The sequence below is a fragment of the Strongylocentrotus purpuratus genome, unplaced genomic scaffold (assembly GCF_000002235.5).
Source record: "Strongylocentrotus purpuratus isolate Spur 01 unplaced genomic scaffold, Spur_5.0 spur5_scaffold_2, whole genome shotgun sequence".
NCBI lineage: Eukaryota > Metazoa > Echinodermata > Echinoidea > Camarodonta > Strongylocentrotidae > Strongylocentrotus > Strongylocentrotus purpuratus.
Window position 1 is genome coordinate 27,412,121 of NW_022145605.1, and position 21,146 is coordinate 27,433,266.

The 21,146-nt window shown below is 40.2% G+C and overlaps 2 protein-coding genes across 2 annotated transcripts; both read right to left on the minus strand.

The window, feature by feature from the left end:
- Window positions 1-15,640: 15,640 nt before the first annotated feature.
- LOC115926453 lies at window positions 15,641-17,161 on the minus strand. Its single transcript, XM_030991176.1, has one exon. The coding sequence runs from the start codon at window positions 17,159-17,161 to the stop codon at window positions 15,641-15,643; it is 1,521 nt and encodes a 506-aa protein (XP_030847036.1).
- Window positions 17,162-17,491: 330 nt separating this feature from the next.
- LOC115926454 lies at window positions 17,492-18,856 on the minus strand. The gene has a single exon (XM_030991177.1). The coding sequence runs from the start codon at window positions 18,854-18,856 to the stop codon at window positions 17,492-17,494; it is 1,365 nt and encodes a 454-aa protein (XP_030847037.1).
- Between the last annotated feature and the right edge of the window lie 2,290 nt (window positions 18,857-21,146).

The following is a 21,146-nucleotide window of genomic DNA, read 5'->3' on the forward strand; positions in this document are numbered from 1 at the left end:
TATGTACCATAATTTCCCTATAAAAGAGAAGTGATTTTTTTTTCGCTCGCTAGCTCGTGGAATTATGTGCCCACCACTAACCTGCTACAATATCATTAAAAAGAGAAATGTAGGGGGTTGCCTGCCCGCCAATATGGGATTGGCATTGCCTTAAACACGATTGTGCCCGCCCCCGACCTGCAACAATGAAACAAATTTTATATAGCAATTCATTGAGAGAAAGATGTATTTTCGCTCGCTAGCTAAGATGGGTATAAAATCACCCTAAACACAATATTGTTCCCGCGCCCTGCATGGGACAATTGAACCAAGTTTAAGTGGCAATTATTAAAAAAAAAGTAATTTTTTTCTTGCTCGCTACGCTCGTTTGCAAAAAAATGAAATTAACGTCGCTAACAAGTGAATGTTCCCACCCCCAACTTGCAACAATACCAATTCATATACCAAACGTTACTTAAAGATTTTTTTTTGCTCGCTCGCTCGCCAGAAGTGAAAATTAGCATCGCCTTTTTTTTTTGTTTCGGTCGCTTGCCCCCCCCCCCTGACGGAGTACCCCAGGTACGCCACTGTAGCTCAACCAGTATTCAGTAAGTGTAACGGACGACTTACCCAAATTGCATGCATATCAAAGACGTTTCACTTCATGATGACATCTTATTTTGTATCTAATTGTATTAAAAAAACAATATAGTCACCATTCATGCATGCAATTTTGGTAGGTGATCCGTAATACACTTCTCCTTCTTTGGGTCTGCCTCCCTCACAGCTGAAGATTCTTGCAGACTGATTAATGTGTGTGTGCTTACGAGAGCCAGGTGCATGGTGCAATGCTCACATAATGGTGCAAGTAAAAAGTTACTTACTGGTTGAGCTACGTACAGCCTAACGGGACACAAATCGTTTTTGATTTGAGCAAGAACCTTGTTTCACTTCTTCCTGACAATCTTAGAATTGTTGATGATAATATCAAAACAATTTCTTACCTGTAAACACGGAGATAAGACCGTCCAAACCCCTATTTCCTCAGCGTCCTCGCGACAACCTCCATTGTATTTGTATTTATTTTATCGCACGCGTACAGCGTATACTTTGCATGTACTTAAAAAGTGTCGAGCGATCGCTAGCTACGCGTTTCAGTATCGTTCCGTTGGGTCACGTGACCAGTACTTTAATCAACATTGATTAAACTTTAACCGGAAGGGGGCTATCATTACTGTCGGAATTTTGTTTTTAATCCATGCTGGGTTGCAATGTTTGCCAACGACTTAGACTTAACCAACATAGTTTAAAAGGAATAGTTTTGATCAACGCTGTTTTTAACCAACACAAGATTAAAAGTAAATTTTAATCAACACTACATTTTTAACCATGGTTGAGCGATTTTTAATCAACGATTTTTTAGCCCGCAGTTTTGTAATACTTGTTTTAACAGTATAGCTGTAGTGTAGGCATATACCAACTTTTTGATTGGCAGAGGAATAGGTTATTGCTTAACCGATGACAGGCTATTATTATTTGGTCCAATGCCAATTCGTACAATATTTCACTCGTCTAATCCAAGTTCGTCTAACCCAGTTTGTGTACTACCAGTTAGTCTAATTTGATATGATTTGTCTACATCCGTTTTGTCTATTAACCATGTGATCTAATCAATATTTTCTCCCTTAATTTTCTCACAATTGCTTGCTTGCTGGGTGCCTTGTTATTTCAGATATTGGCGATCAAGGCTTTCCACCTAAATCTATCGCTAGTTCTTTATAATGTGAAGTTGCTTCATAATATTATATTCTAGATGTTTATCTACTGCATACTTTTGGTCTGATAATCAGGTTATGCAACAATTCTCCTTACATGATCTTTACCACATTTTTGTTATTGTTGTTGTTGTTAACAGTAGCAGTAGAGGTAGTAGAAGTATAATCATTGGCAGATTCAGGGGGCACAGGGGCACGTGCCCCCCCCCCCCGGTAAAAAAGGGAGGAAAGGGGAAGGGGGGAAAGAAAAAAATGAAAGATAATTAAACAACGAAAGAAGAGAGGTGCGAGAGGATGAGGAATTGCACTTCTTTTAAAAGAATAATAACATTATACACTATAGAGATAATGTTTGCAAGTACACTGTTGCTCATTTTGGAATTTTTTTACTACCCAAAATTATGGAATTATTTTGACAGTGATTTATTCCTAAAAGATCTAGATAATAGTATACATTCTCAGATTTTATTGAATAATAATTTGCCAGTGTTTGTTTTGCGTGACTGCTAAAGCATGTGTATGATACTATGCTTTATCAACTAAGGGACCTACGCCCTTAAGTCATAAATGACAGTTATGTGGATTAATGCCCCACAAAAGGGCAGTAATATAGCACGTCGACACGGTTTTGATCCTGGGCCCTCACAGTTACGAGGCCATTGCTTTGCCACTGAACCATGGCTGTACGCAGCGGGGGCTAGGGTATAGGGGGCAGTTCCCACAAATAAAAAAACAAAACAAAGAAAATGCAATAAATTATCGATAATTCATTGAATCCCCCCCCCCCCCCGGTCCCCAACAACAAAAACAAATCTTCTGTGTGCCCAAGCCTTGAGCCATAATGCATGGCCGTCCAGAGGATTTTTTTATGTTGTGGACCGGGAATTACCCACACTCGGTACCTTTGAAACAGTCCAAACATCCTCGGCTATTGCCTCGGGAGTGTTAGACTTTTCCAAAGGTACCTTGTGTGGGTAATTCTTACTAATGCCCTCACTGCTGTGTATTATTTGTATAATATTCCCACTCACCAGTGGGCAGTTACATGGGACAAGGGGGGGGGGGTATTGTGCCCCCAATCGAATGGTGGCAGGGAGAGGGGGGAATGTTTACCCTCAATCAGTGGCCTTGGTGATTCGCTTTTCATTCCTCGAGTAAAGGCCTGTGTATATGAACTGCCTCTGCACACCAAACACAAACAATTAACGACAAAACGACACGACAGCACGACATTGCAAGTATGCGTTTCTTGAAAAAGTCAGAGTGAGAATTCAATTATACATGTATTCATTAAATATTCAGACTTTTTTCATGCCGGAAACGTGCATGAAGGTAATGTGATGAATGAGGCTCGATATCGAATTGTCCTGCTTTAACGGACCCCCCCCCCCCTTTCTCTCATACGTCTCAATTTGACCAGCTTGTTCCTATAGAAACGGATACTAACAACAAAAATGGTTGATGCTATGAATGATCTATCCAAGAATTTCGAATCACTCAACATGTTTCGAAATAAGTTTAAACTCAACATTCTTGATGAGGTGTAGAACCAGTGTGTGTGTGTATGTGTGTGTGTGTGTGTGTGTGCGTGCGTGTGTATTGGGTTTTTACAGACGTGTATCAATCAGATAGGATTATTTACGTCTGGGGACCGACTTTTAAACGTCACCATCCGAAAGACGTGACTCAGTTCCGAACCTGTGTAACATGCATTTTCATGCATTTCCACAAACAAAATTATGTACGTCCCAATCATCAAAACAAGTTCAGTGGCGCTTATACCTATCTAACAGCTAGAGCCATCCTCTAAATTTGATCCAAAATGTAGATGTTTCTGAGATAACGTATTATCGGGGCGAATAGCTATCTCAAGGAGCTATCCCATAATTCGATCGAAAAGTATAAAGTATATGAGACAATGTCCGTTTTTCTCAAACAAAAGCAAAAACAAGCGAAAAAAAAAAAAAAAATCATCGGCGTTGATAGCTATTCAATAATTTCTGTTCACGACACAACATGTTGCTATGGTAACAAAAACCAAACAATCATCATTATCATCCCTGGCAGAGCTATCCCATAATTTCAATCCACCAATGGTCAATCAACCAGTTGGCAGATTTTCCTTTTCTGTTCGGTTCATATCCATCGGGTTCTCATACGAGCTACCGCCTTCCGTGAAGGAAAAGCGCTTTTTTTACTACTTACAATTAATCGAACGTCGAGAGTAGATATCAAGTTTTCAGATGTTTCCTCCGATTTCAATTAATTACCGTTTGTCGACCGCTATAGCCTCCAGATTGAATCTTACGGCTAGTATATCCCGCCTTTCTGAAGACAAGATATTTATCTTCTCGATACCATATTTGTTCCTTTTTTTATCCGTGAAAGACGTCAGGTTATCATCGTGCTGTTTGATCATTTTCGGAAGCGGTTGAAGATTGATCTGTAAAATGGTAAGTACTTTAGGCTTTTGTCTCAATCATAAAAATGGTCACCATGAGTCTGATTTGATATCATTCATCAGGGGCGTCGCTAAATCTTGTTCAGTGTGTGTGTGTGGGGGGGGGGGGGGAAGGGGCCACCGATTACCGACAAAAATAGCCACCAATAACCGACAAATGTCAAAATGTCTACAAATTTACCCCCATAACCCGGGGCCGAAGGCTAAATTATTTTTCATATGAACTATTTACTTGCGTATGCGCACATGGTCATTTTCCTCGACGGAATAAATATACGATTTATTCCGTCAACGTAGTCAGCATCGTAGCTATATATTTAAATGCAGGCGCATAGCTAGGATCTTTTTTGAAGGAGGCGGGAGTGAGCAAGCGAATCACTTAAAGAGCGCTATTGTTAAAGAGAGAAGACGATTCGTTGTACTGTTCTCGACTCTTAATCCTTGTCTGAATTCAGTTCCCCCCCCCCCTCCTGCGCGAAGCGCAAAAGCTTAGACGTTTCATTAAATTATTAGAGAAAGAAGACGATTCGTTGTACCATTCTCGACTCTAATTAAGCCTTGCCTGTATTCCGTTTCCCGCCTCCGCGCGAAGCGCGGAATGCTCTGACGTTTAATTTAATTATTATAGAAAGCAAACGATTCGTTGTACCTCTCTTCTTAATATCTCTTCAAGTTCTGGTGCAGGTCTTCGTTCCGCCAATTCAACAAATCGAATACAATTAAGAACAAAGAGGAGTTGGGGTGACAGAGCTTTTATAGCTGCTGCACACCTGTTATGGAACTCCCTACCACATTCAATCAAAATGTCAGCCAATCAAAATTTGTTCCAAAAAAAATTGAATACTTATCTAATGTCTGAATTCCTTAGTTAAGACGTAGTGTATTTCACAATCTGATGTAATTAATGTTGTTTAATTTGATTATATTCAATTATTTTAAATTATTTTCGTTCTCTGTAACTTCTCATGTACTTTCTTATGTCTAATGTATTTACCTTGTTAGGCGCCTTGAGAATCTCTTGGGGTGGATATGTGCGCATTATAAATGTTTTTATTGTTATTATTATTTGTATTATTTTCTCGACTCTTAACCCTAATTGTCTGAATTCAGTTCCCCCCCCCCCCTCCCGCGCGATAGTTTAGACGTTACATTAAATCATTAGAGAAAGCAGGCGATTCGTTGTACTGTTCTCGACTCTTAATCGTTGTCTGAATTCAGTTTCTCCCTCCCGCGTGAAGCGCGGAAGCTTTGACGTTTCATTTAATTATTAGAGAAAGCAGACGATTCGTTGTACCGTTTTCGACTATTATTGTCTGACTTCAGTTTCACCCTTCCCGAGCGAAGGGAGGAAGCTTAGACGTTTCATTAAATTGTCCTGTACAGTTCTTGACTCTAATTAATCCTTGTCTGAATTCAGTTTCCCCCCCCCCCCTCCCGCGCGGAAGCTTAGACGTTTCGTTAAACGTACCCCCCCCCTTTAGCGACGCCCCATAAATGATAATAAATAATAGATCACATTTATAACGCGCCTAATACATTGTTTCTAGGCGCATATCATTACCATTTTTGTTGTCTGTTTCAATATAGGCATATACATAATACATTTCGAAATAATACAATGGGATAAATGTATTAAACCAGGGCGGAGCGACAAAAAAGGGTACTTTATGGGAAAATAGTACACGAGGATCGAGCAAGAATACCGACACAGCTGATCCGACACAGCAACATATTTATGCGTGTCTTTCTTGCTCCCTTGACGAAACGACTCCACCCAACAACCACCCACTTTCTTTCTCTTACTCCCACTCCTCCTCTCTCATACTCTTACCCCCTCCTTCTCCTCTCTTTCATCCCACGTTTCTTTTGTTTCATTTTTCTCTTTTTCCCCTTTTTCCCTCTTCTCCTTTCCTTTCTTTTCTTTCTTTTCTTTTCCTTTTTTCTCTTTCTCTTTTTCTTTTTCTCTTTCTTTCTTCTCTTCTCTTTCCTTTCCGTTCCTTCTTTCTTTCTGTTCCTTTCATTTTTCTTTTCTTTTTCTTTTCCTCTCATTTTTTCTCTCCCATTTTTCTAATTTTTCCCGATGGCAGCGCAAATTTACTGATAGGTGGGGTGTCGCACTCCCACATCCTCACTCTAGCGACGCCCCTGAGTACAAAGGGTAATTTTCAGAGGTGGTAATTTTCAGAGGTGGAAATGGGGGCTCTTCTTACACTTAAAAAGAGGCACTCACCAGGGATGCAAAAAATCCACTTATGAGAATGGGAAATGGACATTCGTCGAGGGAAAAGGGGCAGTATCAGATTTTGATAGGGGCATTTATAAGAGGTGAAAAGGGGAAGTCCCTTATGAAAAAGGAAAAGGGGCACGTATCATTGTTAAAGGGGAAATTATCAGAAGTGAAAAGGGGCACTGGCAAGGTATAAAAAGGGGCACTTATGAGAATTAAAAAGGGCACTTATATGAAGGAATAAGAGCATTTATTAGAAAGGAACAGAGGCACATGTTAAAATAACGAGGCACTTATCAGAGATGAAAAGGGGTAATTTTGACAAGGGAAGGTCGCTTATATTAAGAAGGGGAAAGAGCATTTATTTGAAAGGAAAAGGAGCACGTGTTAAAATAAAAGTGACAGTTATTAGAGTTGAAAAGGAGCACTCATCACAGATGAAAATTAGACTCTTATCAGGAGGGGAAGGGGCACTTGTCAAAGTAAAACGAGCATCTCTCAGATTTGAATAGGGGCAACTTTCAACTGCCCCGAGGTACAAGAACTATATGGTCCTGGTTTCGAACCTAAAATGACTTAACAAAGTATAGCCCCTTTAATGAGGCAATGTGCATCAATGCCAAATATAAGTATATAGGCCTTTTTATGAGGCTGTGTGTACCAGTACAAAATTAGGCCATTTATTTAGGCAGCATATACAAATGCAGTAATGATATCAGTCACAAAATCTTGCCTTCATGTAACTATTTATAAGTAAAGTAATAAAGTACGTAAGTCGGCAATATGACGTGTGGTTTAAGTTTAAAGGAGATTAATTACGGGTATATATCTACCTCAGAAGTTCGGAGAGGGAATCGGAGTTGGTCTTCGACGGTGGCGGAGATCGCTTGATGTCTGCGATGTTGGTTGTTCGAGTCTGTGAAGTCTTGAACGTATAGACTTATCCTAGTTCGTTGACGGCGACGTCGGTTGAATTGCTGGGGACGTCGGATGATAAGACGAGCGTGACGATGATGTACTTCGACGACGGTGTCGTGAAGACCGAACTAGGATGTCGTGAAGATCACACGAGGGTAGCCTGCAAGATCGAGGAACTCTGCCAATGTTCGTGGATGGCCACGTTGGGTGATGCAGTGCAACGAAGAACCGCGACCTTGAGGTCGGGCTTCCATGAAGAAAGTTCACGCGTCGGCAGGAAAACAACACCAAAATAAAGAATGTCGAACCCAGTGCGGAATTAGATTGTCGCCAAAATATACGAATAAAATGCCGATAAAATACTCTTTCGATGGATTAAAGATGTTAGTAGACCCAGTCTACAAAGAAATGTCGAAAAGGGCAAAAGTGAAAACACTCAATTCCCTATGCAACAAGCGAGCAAAAATACGTGTTGATCGGCTGAACATAAAATGGCGACTGGTGCTATGCGTGGCAAATCTGAGGCAAATCTGAGGAAACGCCCAACAGGACCTTCGCTGATTGGTTAATTTTTTTACCGCTGTTGTCATGATTGCCGTTTTATTACAAGTAATGATTAATGCATATTATAATGAATAAAGACATGTTTTACAGGAAATAAATTATTTATAAAATACTGGAGAACGATAGTGAATTTTTCTCTATCTTATGGCATGGTTACATAATTATAATACAAGTTTTGAAATTCATAATAAAAACGATTTTGTCCTCTACACATTCAAACTCATTTTGAGTATTCAATTTATAAACAGATGAGGCTTTTCTCATTATAGTGGTAGGTTGTTCCAAAGCTTTGGAGCGGCGCAACTGACAGCACAATCTCCAAGAGTTACTTTCGTTTTTTTGTGTGAGGTAGCTTTAGGAGAAGCTTGTCCTGTGTATTTCGCAAGTTACGTGCATATGGATGTGATTTAAAAGGTAATAATTCAGACAAATACTATGGGGCTTGATCATTCAATGCTTTGAAAACAAGCAATAATATTTCGAATGCAATTATCTGCCTTATTGGCAACCAATGTAACTTAATTAAAACAGGTGTATAGGAAACATTTGAGGAAATGGAGTATTGCACATGCATTCTGGACACGCCGGAACTTGATTATTTGTGACAATGGCTAGCCAAACAACAATCCATTACAATTATCAAGCCTACTGCTAAAAGATGCATGAACAAGGCTTTCTGTGCTTTTCAGGTCTAAGTATTTACGAATGTGACGGAGATTGTAAATATAAAATGGCAGATTTGCATGGGTTAGATATTTTATATTTTTATGCGAGAATCAAGCCATACACCAAGATTTCTCAGAGAGCTAGATGGTTTTGCTTCTGGGTCTACAACTTTTATATGACTAATGTTTCGGTGAAACATGAAAGTTATTTGCTTTTTCCAAGATTTTTGCAAGATACCGTATTGACCCTGGGACAGGGATACTAATAAGGAATTACCGAAGGCACCAAACAATGACATTCATATTTTGAATGTTGATCATGTTATAAATGAACCCTTTTTTTATAACAGAATTGGAAAAGGCAGTGTAACCGCGAAAAAGGACTGCCCTAGGAAAAGATAATATACCATACGTTGTTTATGAAAATCTGCCAAAAGCAATCAAGGAAATCATGCTGAATATCATTAACTTAATATGGAAAACCGGGGAAATTCCAATTCAACTAAAGCATTCTGTAATAATCCCTATTCTCACACATGGAAAAGATCCTAGAAATACAGTAACATCGTCTTATAGACCAATTGCTTTAACATCATGTTTTGTCAAGATTATTGAACGAATGATTAAAGAAAGACTGCAATGGTATGTTGAAAAGCATGAATTGTTACCCAACTTTTTAAGTGGATTTAGGAAAGGTCGTAGTGTTACGGACAATATTGTTCAATTAGAAAACGACATCCAAAAGAGCATAAACTGTAACGAACATGCAATAGCAGTTTTCGTGGATGTCGAGAAAGCGTTCGATACTGTTTGGATAAAGGGTCTGGTTTTTAAATTAGCAAAAAATGGAATAGAAGGGAACATGCTGAGGTATATAGAAAATTATCTAACAGCACGAACTTTTCAAGTACGAATTGGAAATACAGCATCTAAAACTAATAAAACGCATAACGGGTTACCACAAGGGAGTGTTTTAAGTCCTCTTTTATATAACATAATGATGGGTGATATACCGACAGACCAAGATGTAAGAATATCTATGTATGCAGATGACTGCGCAATATGGATATCAGGCAGGAACATTGTACATATTACTGAAAAAATTCAGAAATATTTGAATCTTTTAATTTGTTGGTTTGAAGAGTGGGGGTTTCGACTCTCACCTGTCAAAACAGTGCCCGTATTTTTTACGAAAAGCTGGAATGCCGTTTTACCGCCTGATATAGAACTGAATGGAAATGTGCTAATGTCCGAAAAATCTCATCGCTTTTTAGGGGTTATATTTGATAAAAGGTTAACTTGGCAACCACATATCGAAAATGTAATCACGAGAAGTAAAAGAAAATTAAATATTTTAAGATGTCTAACTGGAACAAACTGGGGAAGCTCCTCGAAATAACTTATATGGTGTACAGAGCACTTATAAGGTCTCTTTTGATTACGGATGTGAGGCGTATGACAGTGCAGCTGCTACCACCAAAAAAGCCATTGACTCTGTCCAATACCAAGCACTGAAGATATGCGCAGGTGGGCTGCCCTTAACCTCCTTATAATCACTACGGCGAATCATCCGTTGTTGAAAAACATTGAACCATGTTGGCATTTTGAATACCTGAAGGGGAAAACGTAAACAAACCTTTTGGATATAGAATACAAAGCAAGCTGGGAAAACGTATATAAACGATAACCCCCTCCCCATTTCCACCATGGTTATTCTACCCTCCGGCAGTGTCAACGGAATTAAGCACTCGAATAAAGAAAACAGATCATCCTACACAGCAAAAACAAAGCAGTCTGGAAATTATACATACAAAATGGGCGACTCAATTACATATATACACCGATGGCATGGGTGTCGATCCCGGGGGGATGGGGGGATATATCCCCCCAATATTTCAGGTGGGGGGATGGCCTGTACAATCATCCCCCCCCCCCCCAATAATTCACCATGAAAAAAATAAAAAAATGAAGAGAAAAATTAATGATGAGAGCCCGATGAGAGTAGTTAATGGTTATAACTCGCAAGATGACCATCAATATACACATTTTGCTATCTCATGTTCATAATATATACATGTATACGAAGTAAATGAGACAACCGTATATGAGAGAAGAATAAATTGAATTCTCGCTCATACGGCTTCATCAGGAATCGATCAATTTATTCAATTTGTTCAATCAACAGCATCATAGAAATGCAGTGCGCCGAATGCAAAGACGCAGCGTCAAAAAGCAACGACCTAAATGTTAAGCGCGAAGCGCAAAGGTAGCAATCTGCTATGCACATCACACAATCCTGGACAGTGTAAACATAGATGAACTCTGTGATGAATTCGTGATGAGATCGGAGACAAGGTGAAAGATTTTCGGACATTAGTATGACTTATAAGATAGTTCACTAGTTGTTATGTTGTTTCCGTTCACCCTTTTTAAAATTCACGTCATCGTATCTTTATTTTTATTTTTTTCACTCATTTTATTTCCTGATATTTCCTAAAACATTTTTCATTTTTGGAGAAAGATTATTATGTCACAACTTATTTTTTTTTTATTAGAAAGCTGATGTAGGCCTATGTCACTGGCGTACTGTTGGGGGGGGGGGGGCTTGGGGGCGCTAGCCCCCCAAATAAAATCCAACCATGACTTATTTTCAATTTCATAAAAGTGATTTATAAATGTTCGTGAAATCACATGATTTTCAACAAAATTCGCGTTTCTCCATTTCTGTTGCAAACTGACACATTCCCAAATAGCCGGGAAGAGCATATATTTTGTACAGTCACTAATGGGCCTAATTAGTGGCCGTTAACACTAACAGTAGTATACAATTCCTTTCCAGAAGCTATTGCAACAAGCACTGCCGGGAAATAACATGCAAAGATTTGCGAACGAACGTTCCATACGTACATCATGTGGGGAAACTGAATTATGAATTAATATAGAGAACAGTACAACGAATCGTCTTCTTTCTCTAATAATTTAGTGAAAAGGGCAAAGCTTCCGCGCTTTGCGCGGAAGGGGGGCAACTGAATTCAGACTAGGATTAAGAGTTATAATTAAATGAAACGTCAAAGTACACGATACAACGAATCGTCTTCTTTTACTAATAATCTAATGAAACGTGAAAGCTTCCGCGCGCAGCGCGGGATGGGCGAAAATGATTTCAGACGTGGATTAAGAGTAATAATCAAATGAAACGTCAAAGCTTCCGCGCTTCGCGCGGGAGGGGGGAAACTGAATTCAGACAAGGACACGATACAACGAATCGTCTTCCTTCTCTAATAATTTAATGAAACGGTAAAGCTTCCGCGCTTCGCGCGGGATGGGCGAAAAATGAATACAGACAAGGATTTAGAGTAATAATTTATTGAAACGTCAAAGCTTCCGCGCTTCGCGCCAAAGGGGGAAAACTGAATTCATGAAGGACACGATACAACAAATCGTCTTCTTTCTCTAATAATGTAATAAAATGTGAAGCTTCCGCGCTCGCGGCAACTTGCCACACGCTTCTACCTCTTGGTTGCTTTGATCCATTGCCGAAAATATTTTGGCACCTATCATCCCCCCCCCCCCCAACCACGGATACAAATCGACACCCTTGATCAATGGATCAAAATTACCTGAAAAGGGGACCTCTGCAGCTGCATTTTACGTCCCTTACTATTCTGTACATCGGAGCAAAAGGTTGGCAAATTTTACCTCTTCGTACAGGGCTGAATTGGCTGCCACCATTCTTGCACTCAGATGGGTAGATGAATTAGATATTTATGTGGGGGTTGTTATTTTTAGTGATTCACTGAGTGCACTTATTGCATTACAACAACAGAAGGACGAATCTTTTATTCTGGAAAATCTCACCATGACTACTCACTTAAAGAGTAAAGGAGTTGATATATACGTAGAGTGAATACCTGGACATTGTGGAATAAAAGGGAACGAGATGGCGGATTTCCACGCAAAGGCCGCATTAGTAAAGAAAATAGAAGTCAATAATAATCTAAATATGTCAGAAATGAAAAGTTTAATTATTACAGTTCCAAACTCCTTTGGCAAGAAAAGTGGAATAAAACCAACTCGTATTTGAAAACATTTCAAAAAGATGTAAATAAACAATATATATGTTCATTAGAGAGACAGCATGCAACAGTAATTCATCGCCTCCGCTTTGGAGTCATTGGACTTAATCAGGATACTGGTTTTTGTAATAGATGCCATGAAATAGAGACAGTAAAACACTCTTTAGTATATTGCCCTAACTATATTATAGAAAGGGCTATGTTTTTAACAGAAATAAACGAATCTCAACCGGAAAAAATAATGGAATACTTAAAAAAGAGTGAGTCCAGTATACAAAAAGCTGTTGTACGGTTCGTTCTCAGAACGAAACGGTTTTCTATCAGGAAGTATTACCTCCCTTGTATAGAGAACAACTAAACAGTAAAACATAATACAATATTATAAATATGCTAAATTACACCCAGTACATTAAACATATAATAACACAACGTAATAAGAAAAGAAAATAAGAACAGTAAAACATAATACAGTATTATAATATGCTAATTACACTCAGTACATTAAAAATATAATAACATAATGTAATAAGAAATAAAATAAGAACAGTAAAACATAATACAATATTATAAATATGCTAAATTACACCCAGTACATTAAACATATAATAACACAATGTAATAAGAAAATAAAATAAGAACAGTAAAACATAATACAATATTATAATATGCTAAATTACACTCAGTACATTAAAAATATAATAACATAATGTATAAGAAATAAGATAAGAACAGTAAAACATAATACAATATTATAAATATGCTAAATTACACTCAGTACATTAAAAATATAATAACATAATATTGGTCAGGGTCAATACGGTATCTTGCAAAAATCTTGGAAAAAGCAAATAACTTTCATGTTTCACCGAAACTACCCCTAATGAGGGCAACAATAAAATTGACCTCATTTTCAAGAAAGTACGCAATGTTTCTCATATAAAAAATAGAACAAAATACTTTCTTCAGTGTTTCGCTCCAAAATCTGTAAATGACTCATTTACTAAGTTATGAAAAATACTTCTTCTCAATCTGTTTAATTAACACTTTTGACAGTCTAAATTACCATCCAAACTATTAGCAAGGCTAATGAATAGGTATCTGCAAGCCTGCATGAACCTGAAAAATTGTTGCATGGAAATACAAAAATTTACATTTCGTGTCAAAAGATATCAGATGGATGTTCCATACCAGTTTGCTTCCTGTATACAAATATCATAAATATATCAACTTTTCTCTGCAAACTTTCTTTGCTGAATTTGCTAATAAATGGCAAATATCACTCAAAATCTCAACAACAAAAATGGTATTCAAAATGTACTAAACTTCGTACATAATTTCAAACTGTTAAATTTTGTTCTCAGTGTAAACTGTGCCAAAAGTCAATTCCCTTGTAACAAAAGCAAAAATTGAAAGTTGCACCGACTGTTATCATCTTACTTCTTAAAGCTGAAAAAAGTTGATTTTGAACAAGAACATAGAAAGTGAAAAAATTGTTATTCTGTGAATACTATAGACAGACATATTTCTGTTCAATCTACTCTTCGTATCCTTCTGCTGGATATAATACGACCACTTTGTTTATTGGCCTCCTATACTCAGAACTTGCCGTCTTTACTGTCACCTTTCTGATCTTATTATCAGTTCCAGGAAAAACTTCTATAATTCTCCCTAATGTCCATTTTCCTCGAAGAGCGTTCTGATCTGACAATATAACTATGTCATCTACACGGAGATTACGTCTGTCAACATTCCACTTCTTTCGACGATTCGTTGCACAAATTCGACTCTATGTCGCGGATTCTTCGTTTCTATGACGAACCCTGGGGTACCCTACTGGATGCTCTCCCTAACAAAACATAATTGGGACAGAGATAACTACCATCGTCGGGGTCATTCGGTACCCTCCCTATTGGACGCTGATTGACGCGGTTTGCTACTTATACCAAACAGGTATATAACTCAAAAGGAGTGAGGACCTGATCACCTATAGCTTTCTTTAATGCGGACTTACAACTCTTCACAAGTGCTTCAGCACATCCATTCTGATGAGGAGCTGAAGCGGTTGTAAACCTCCACTCTACACCTTTCTCCGCACAAAACTCGCGTAGTAGATCGCTATCCCATCCCTTTATCATCTCACGTAGCTCACGTACCGCTCCCACAAATTGTGTACCATTATCGCTCAGGATGACCTTCGGTTGACCTCTAAACGCGAAAAACCTACGCAGAACCTGAAGAAACTCCATTGTAGAGACATCTACCGCTAGGTCAAGGTGTACCGCTCTTTTGTTAAGACACGTGAAGATTACTCCATAGTACTTTAATAGCGACCTTATTCCGCCCCACCTTCACGCTGTACGGCCCAAAGTAGTCGCACGAAGTGTACAAGAATGGAGGCGAAAACGGTGTCATACGTATCTCTGGTAGCTCAGCCATAAACTGCGACTCGACCTTGTGCTGCATCTTACGACACATCACGCACCTGTGCTTGATAGTCTTGGCAAGCCTATGTATGCCAATCACCCAGTAGTTGCTTCTTACTTTCGCTGCCGTACGTTGTCGCAACTCCATCATGCCCCAGTTCGATCATGGACATGCTTAGTAGTGAGCGTAGAGATGCGATGCTGATGAGGTAATAACACAGGATGCCTGCTGTCATACGAAATCACTCCAACTCTACCTCCAACTCTGATGATTCCGTTCTCTATGTAGGGGGTTAGAGTCTTGAACTCCCCCTTCTTCAGTCTGTCATGAAGCGGTTTCTGAGCCTCTCTGACCCAGTACATCTCTGCATCACCTAGCTCAGCTGCTGTAAGTGGTCCTGCCGTCACTTTCCCTCTCTCATCTCCTGATCTTACCCTCGCCTTCATGTTGTGGGTAAATCTCTGTACATATGCAGTGACTCTCATCAGTTTTTACCAGCTGGAAACTCTTTCCCAGTCGATGCAGTCTGATGCCAATACTACACTCGACACCTATTGAACTTTACGCCTTTCACTGTCCATTGACGAATTCTCAGGTTTCATCTCACTCTGTGGCCACTCCTCTTCAGGCGATCTTAGAAATTGAGGACCACATCTACACCTCTCTAACTTCTCTGCTGTAACACCTCTCGAAATGTCGTCAGCTGGGTTTTCTGCTCCACTCACATGTCTCCACTGCTGGGGATTCGACTTGCTTTGGATTTCTCCTACTCTAGGCGACACAAAGGGCTTAAAACTTCTCGCCTGACTTCGAACCCATCCAAGCACTATCATGCTATCTGTCATGAACACTGTCTCTCTTAACTCTAGTGTGGTCTCATCGAGTCTAACAGCAACCACTGCAGCTTGGAGCTCCAATCTCGGCAGCGTCAACTTCTTTAGTGGTGCTACTCTAGATTTAGCCGTCACAAATCTAACATCATAGCTGCCATCCTCTAACTCCCAGCGAATGTAAACACACGCTCCAAAGGCCTCTTCAGATGCGTCACAAAAGACACATAATGTAGGTCGTCTCATTGCACCGGGTAGTGTCAAGCATCTCTGGAAGGACACTCCATCTAAGTTCTCCATCTCTCTGAAGAGTTTTACCCATTCTGCCTTTTCTCTGGAGGGTAGCTCTTCATCCCAATCTAAACCAAGCTGCCACAGGCGTTGCATTCCTATCGTTGCTTTCACCAGTAACGCTGAAGCAAATCCTATAGGATCAAAGATCTTTGCAATCTGGCTTAGTATCCGTCTCTTTGTCCATTTGCTGGTGGTGCCCTTCTGTTCGTCTGGAAGATCTGGGATCATACTTCTTTTTACTCTGTATGAAAACTCATCTGTGTTTTGGTTCCATACTATCTCCAGAACCTTCTCCTCACTGAGACTCTCAAGAACGTTGGTTTTCATCTGAGAAGTCTCATCTTTCAGCTGTTCGTTGGATTGCCAACCCTTCACCTTGAAGCCTCCCTCAGCTAGCACCTCATCTACGTCCTTGACAAGATCTTTCGCCTCCTCTGTCGTTCTTACTGAGGTACATATGTCGTCCATGTACGTGTCACGTTTCAGTACTTCTGCTGCCTTACTATGTTGAGACTCTCCCTCTACTGCTGTCCTCCTCAGAGCTATCTGGGCCATTGCTGCAGCAGGCTTATCTCCAAACGTGACTACGGTTTTCACGTAAACATCCGGTTCTCTCTCTGAATCTAATCCTCTCCACAAGTACCGATGGACGTGCTGATCGGATTCTGGAATCAGTACTCGGTGATACATCTTGGATATGTCGGCGCATATCGCAATTCTGTGTTCTCTGAAGCGAAGAAGTACTCCGAACAGACTCTGTAATAAGTCTTGCCCTTTGAACCAGTAGTCGTTCAGACACTGTCCCTTGAAAACTGCCGATGAGTTAAACACAATTCTCACTGGTGTGCTCTTCTTTTCCGGCCTGACAACCGCATGATGACCAATGTAATGGACAGGCCCATCATGCCTCTTCTTCTCTTCATCGGTCAGCTTTCTCGAAAACCCCATCTCGACCATCTCTTGCATCTGCTGTTTGTAAACTTCAGCATGCTCTGGGTTCTTTGCAAGCCTTTTCTATGTCGCCTGAAACATTCTCTCTGCTTGCACTCTGTTGTCTGGCAGCTTCTCTGGGTTATCCTTCCATGGGTAAGGAACAAGCCACTGCTTACCCACTTTCTTGGCAGAGTTCCAGATAAGATCATGTTCATCTTTCTCTACTTTAGTCATCCTTTCGGCTTCACAATGACAACCCACATCAACTCCAATCGACTCTGTAGTCCAAAACGCTGATAAGTCAGTTGCTGGACTCAGTTGCACGATGAGCACTCTATTCTGATACTACTGGTTCAGCTTAGATGCTCCAAACACCACCCATCCAAGTGGTGACTTCCTAAAGATGAAGTTGCCTCGCTGTCTCGTTTCACCTGCGTGCATCATAGCGTGGTCAATTCCTATCAGAAGATCTATTGACCCACTACCTCTGCGTAACTCTCTGGGGTTGAGACCTACTTGACGAGCAAGATTAGCAATGTTCACCTCCTCGATGTCATCATTGATGCACGGTAACCCCACTGCTAATATCTTATGGATAGTCTTCCGATCTACTGAGCTGACTGGCACTCTATACAAGGATGTCGTCACAAATTCCTCTACACAGCCCACCTTGGTAATTGTGATGCTGATTCTCTTTCCTGTCAGTCCCAAGTCTTCAGCGAGCCCTTGGCGGATGATGCTGATCTGGGCTCCTGAATCTAAGAGCACGTTTCCTTCTCTCTTTAGCTGAGAACCTGTGAACCTTGCCCTGATGACGGGTAGCATGGCTTCCGTCCCTCTTAAAAGGGCTACTCCCACTGCATTGTTGTCCATGCTGGGATGTAACACTGGATGATGAAAGAACTTGCATGGTTGCCCCTTGTATGTCTCTGGACAACGTCTCCTTTTGTTACAGGTAGCCATCCGATGCTCTCTACCGGCTTGCTTTAAACAACTATAACAAGCTCGGCTGCTCTTCACCAACTCCAATCTCTCTGCTGTAGACTTATCAAGGAAAGTCTTGCATTGGTCAGTCCAGTGCCCATCCTTACTCTTGCAGATCCAGCAACGATAGTCTTGCTGTCTTTCCTCAAATGTTGTGATCTGATTAACTGCGGATCTGAACTTAGACGCTGCATCATTCCTCACTGGAGCAGATGATCTTATCCTTGCTCTCAACTCGATCTCCATCCACTTCAACAGTGCCTCTAATGTCGCCGTTGTTCCTTCTCCTTGCTTTCGGAACCACATCTGTCGATCTGTGACATAGAGCTTCTTCTCAATGATGGCTAGCATGTGGCTATTGTTCATATCCTCAGCTCTATCTACCTTCTTTAAGGTATTGAAACTTCTGCGTATGAGATTCACAAAGTCACAGAATCTCTCATCTTCTCCATCTTTCAGAGGACGAAATCGGGATACGTCTTCCATAATAGCATCCGCTACCATCCTTGAGTCTCCGTAGAGCAGATCTAGCTGACCCCAAGCAGCTTCGTAGTCTCGTCCTATTCCTCTAACGTGTTGAAGTGGTTTCCCCTTCAAGCAAGACCTCAGGATCATCAAAGCATCTCTCCCATCGTAATGTGGATGTATAACATGCTGAAAATCAGCCTTGAATACATTGTATTCTCTTATGTCCCCTGACAACGTTGGTAACTTGAGCCTCTCCATGTTGAAGCGAGGAGCTTGAGGCCGGTTCGACTCTGATTAAACAACAGTTCTCTGGGAGCTCTCCTCATCTCTCTCTGTTGTTTGTTGAAGCTCTTGCGACGAAGACATCTGAGAGACATAATCCTTCTCTCGGATGCAGAAACATTTCTGGCACTCATCAAGCCATAGCTACTCCTTGCTGAATTCTTCATCGTTCTCAATCTTCTCTGTATAGGCCTCATGTTTGGATTGGAGGTCTACGTAAGCCTGGTTGGCTTGTTTGAAAGCTTCCTTCACCTCTTCCACCGGCCGCTTTTCCTCCATCAGGAAATCCAACACATTCCCCAACCTGGTGAACTTGGCTTTGGTCCCTCTCCTCTTCAACCTTAGGCTTGTCATGTCATCAGTCGACATTGCTTCAGTTCTCGATGTACCGGCTCTGATTAGAAGTTGTATTGACGGTACGCTTGAAAAAGGAAGACAGGGCTAGGTTTCCGCTTTAGTTGTATAAACTCAACGATATGCCAGTTTAGCAATTTTATTCAACCTGAAAGTAGAATAAAATTGCTCAACTGGCATATCGTTGAGTTTATACAACTAAGCGAAAACTTAGCCCTGTCTTCCTTTTTCGAGCGTACCAACTAATATTTAGCTTTGTCACTTGTATGGATGTTCCAACAATGAGAAACTTTGTTTTTCCATCATTAAGCATTAGCTTATGTTGTAACATCGAATAACGGATATATCGTATAGATAATTCTAAAATTGAGATATTATCATCTTCATGTTCTTTATCAGGACTGAAAGAAACTAACTGTGTGTAATCGGTATAACAATGACAAGAAACATTTGGGAAACGCTTTTGAATAATGTTGATCAGATTAATTATTGTATAGAGTGTAAAATGGAAGAGGCCAGGACGTCACCGTTGAGGAACATGGACAATTTTAGATTTTTCATCGTCTAGTATTATATTGTTGTTGTCTGTTAGAAAGATATGATTCAATCCATCTAAGAAACCAATTACAGTCTTATTTTACGTTAGTGATATGTGCTACAAAGTAAGCGTAATTGCTCATATTACTATTTCTATGATATCATCATCATCATCGCCATCATCATCATCATAATTTCATTATCACCATTATCAATATTACCAATATCAATTAAAGCATTATCAATCAACAAAAACAAAAAAAAAATCTTCTTGTTCTTACTTATCTACTTATTCTATTTGTTTTCATGTAATCTTAATATTTTTTTCTAAATACAGGCTAAAGACCAAAAGTTCGGTGTATTGTGGAAGTTGCTGTTTGGTATCGCAGCCTGTTTGTCCCTTGGTAAGAAAGATTTTGACTTCATTATAGGCATCATATTTTTTATGATTTCACGAACGCTGCTGAAAAGTTGGCAGTCAAAATTAGCAAAATAGGAGCGAGTTGTAAAACCTACGTGGCTTCTCAAATAAAAAGTTCACAGTTTGGAAAAATCTCCCTAATGAATGTTTTTAAACTATGTTAAGGGAAAGGAGGGACGGAGGCGGGGAGGAGCAAAGGAGGAAGAGGAAGAAAAGGGGGAGGGGAGAAGTAGGAGGAGGGCTGTACAGATAAATAGGGTAAGGGGAAGAGGAGAGGAAAGAGGGATAATGAGAGAAGGAGAACGACGGAAAGTAGTAGGGGGACGGGGAGTTAGAGGAGGAGGAGGGAGAAGATGTAAATGAGAAGAAAGAGGATGAAGAGGAGGAGGGAGGAGGAGGAAGAATAGGGGAGAAGGTTATGATGATGAAGGAGGAGGGGAGTAGGTAGAAGAGGAATAAGATGGGGAGGAAGGGGGAGGGAGGGAGAGGAGTAGGACGAAGAGCTTTCTATCGATTTTCGTTTTGTTTTATTCCACACAGCCTTGCCTGTTTTATCGGATACGTCCAAGCTGGCGAAAACATCTTGTCCAGGCGAGTTCAGCCTGCAAAGCACCTCGCCGATGTCCTATCAGTGTAAGATGGTGCGACTGTCCGATGGCAGCATGTCGCAGACCGTCCCAAAAGTTTTCTCTTCCCCTTCTTTCGTTGCTGGAAAAAATTCTTGCAACCATATAATATGCAGAATCCCGGGTAAGTATCATGCTTTCTTGATATTATATTTGTTCTCAATTGTCAAATTTTTGCTTCTCACTAATCAATCAATAAAGGTACGGATCATACATTTTAAAAATATATTATAAATATCGACTCCCACTTTCATTATAACTATTATTACTACTACGAATACTATTACAAGATGCAGAGGCTGCGCTCCGGGGGGGGGGGCACAGTGCC

Coding starts and splice junctions, on each gene's coding strand:
- LOC115926453 (XM_030991176.1), bottom strand. CDS start 17,161: ATGGGGTTTTCGAGAAAGCTGACCGATGAAGAGAAGAAGAGGCATGAT.
- LOC115926454 (XM_030991177.1), bottom strand. CDS start 18,856: ATGGAGAGGCTCAAGTTACCAACGTTGTCAGGGGACATAAGAGAATAC.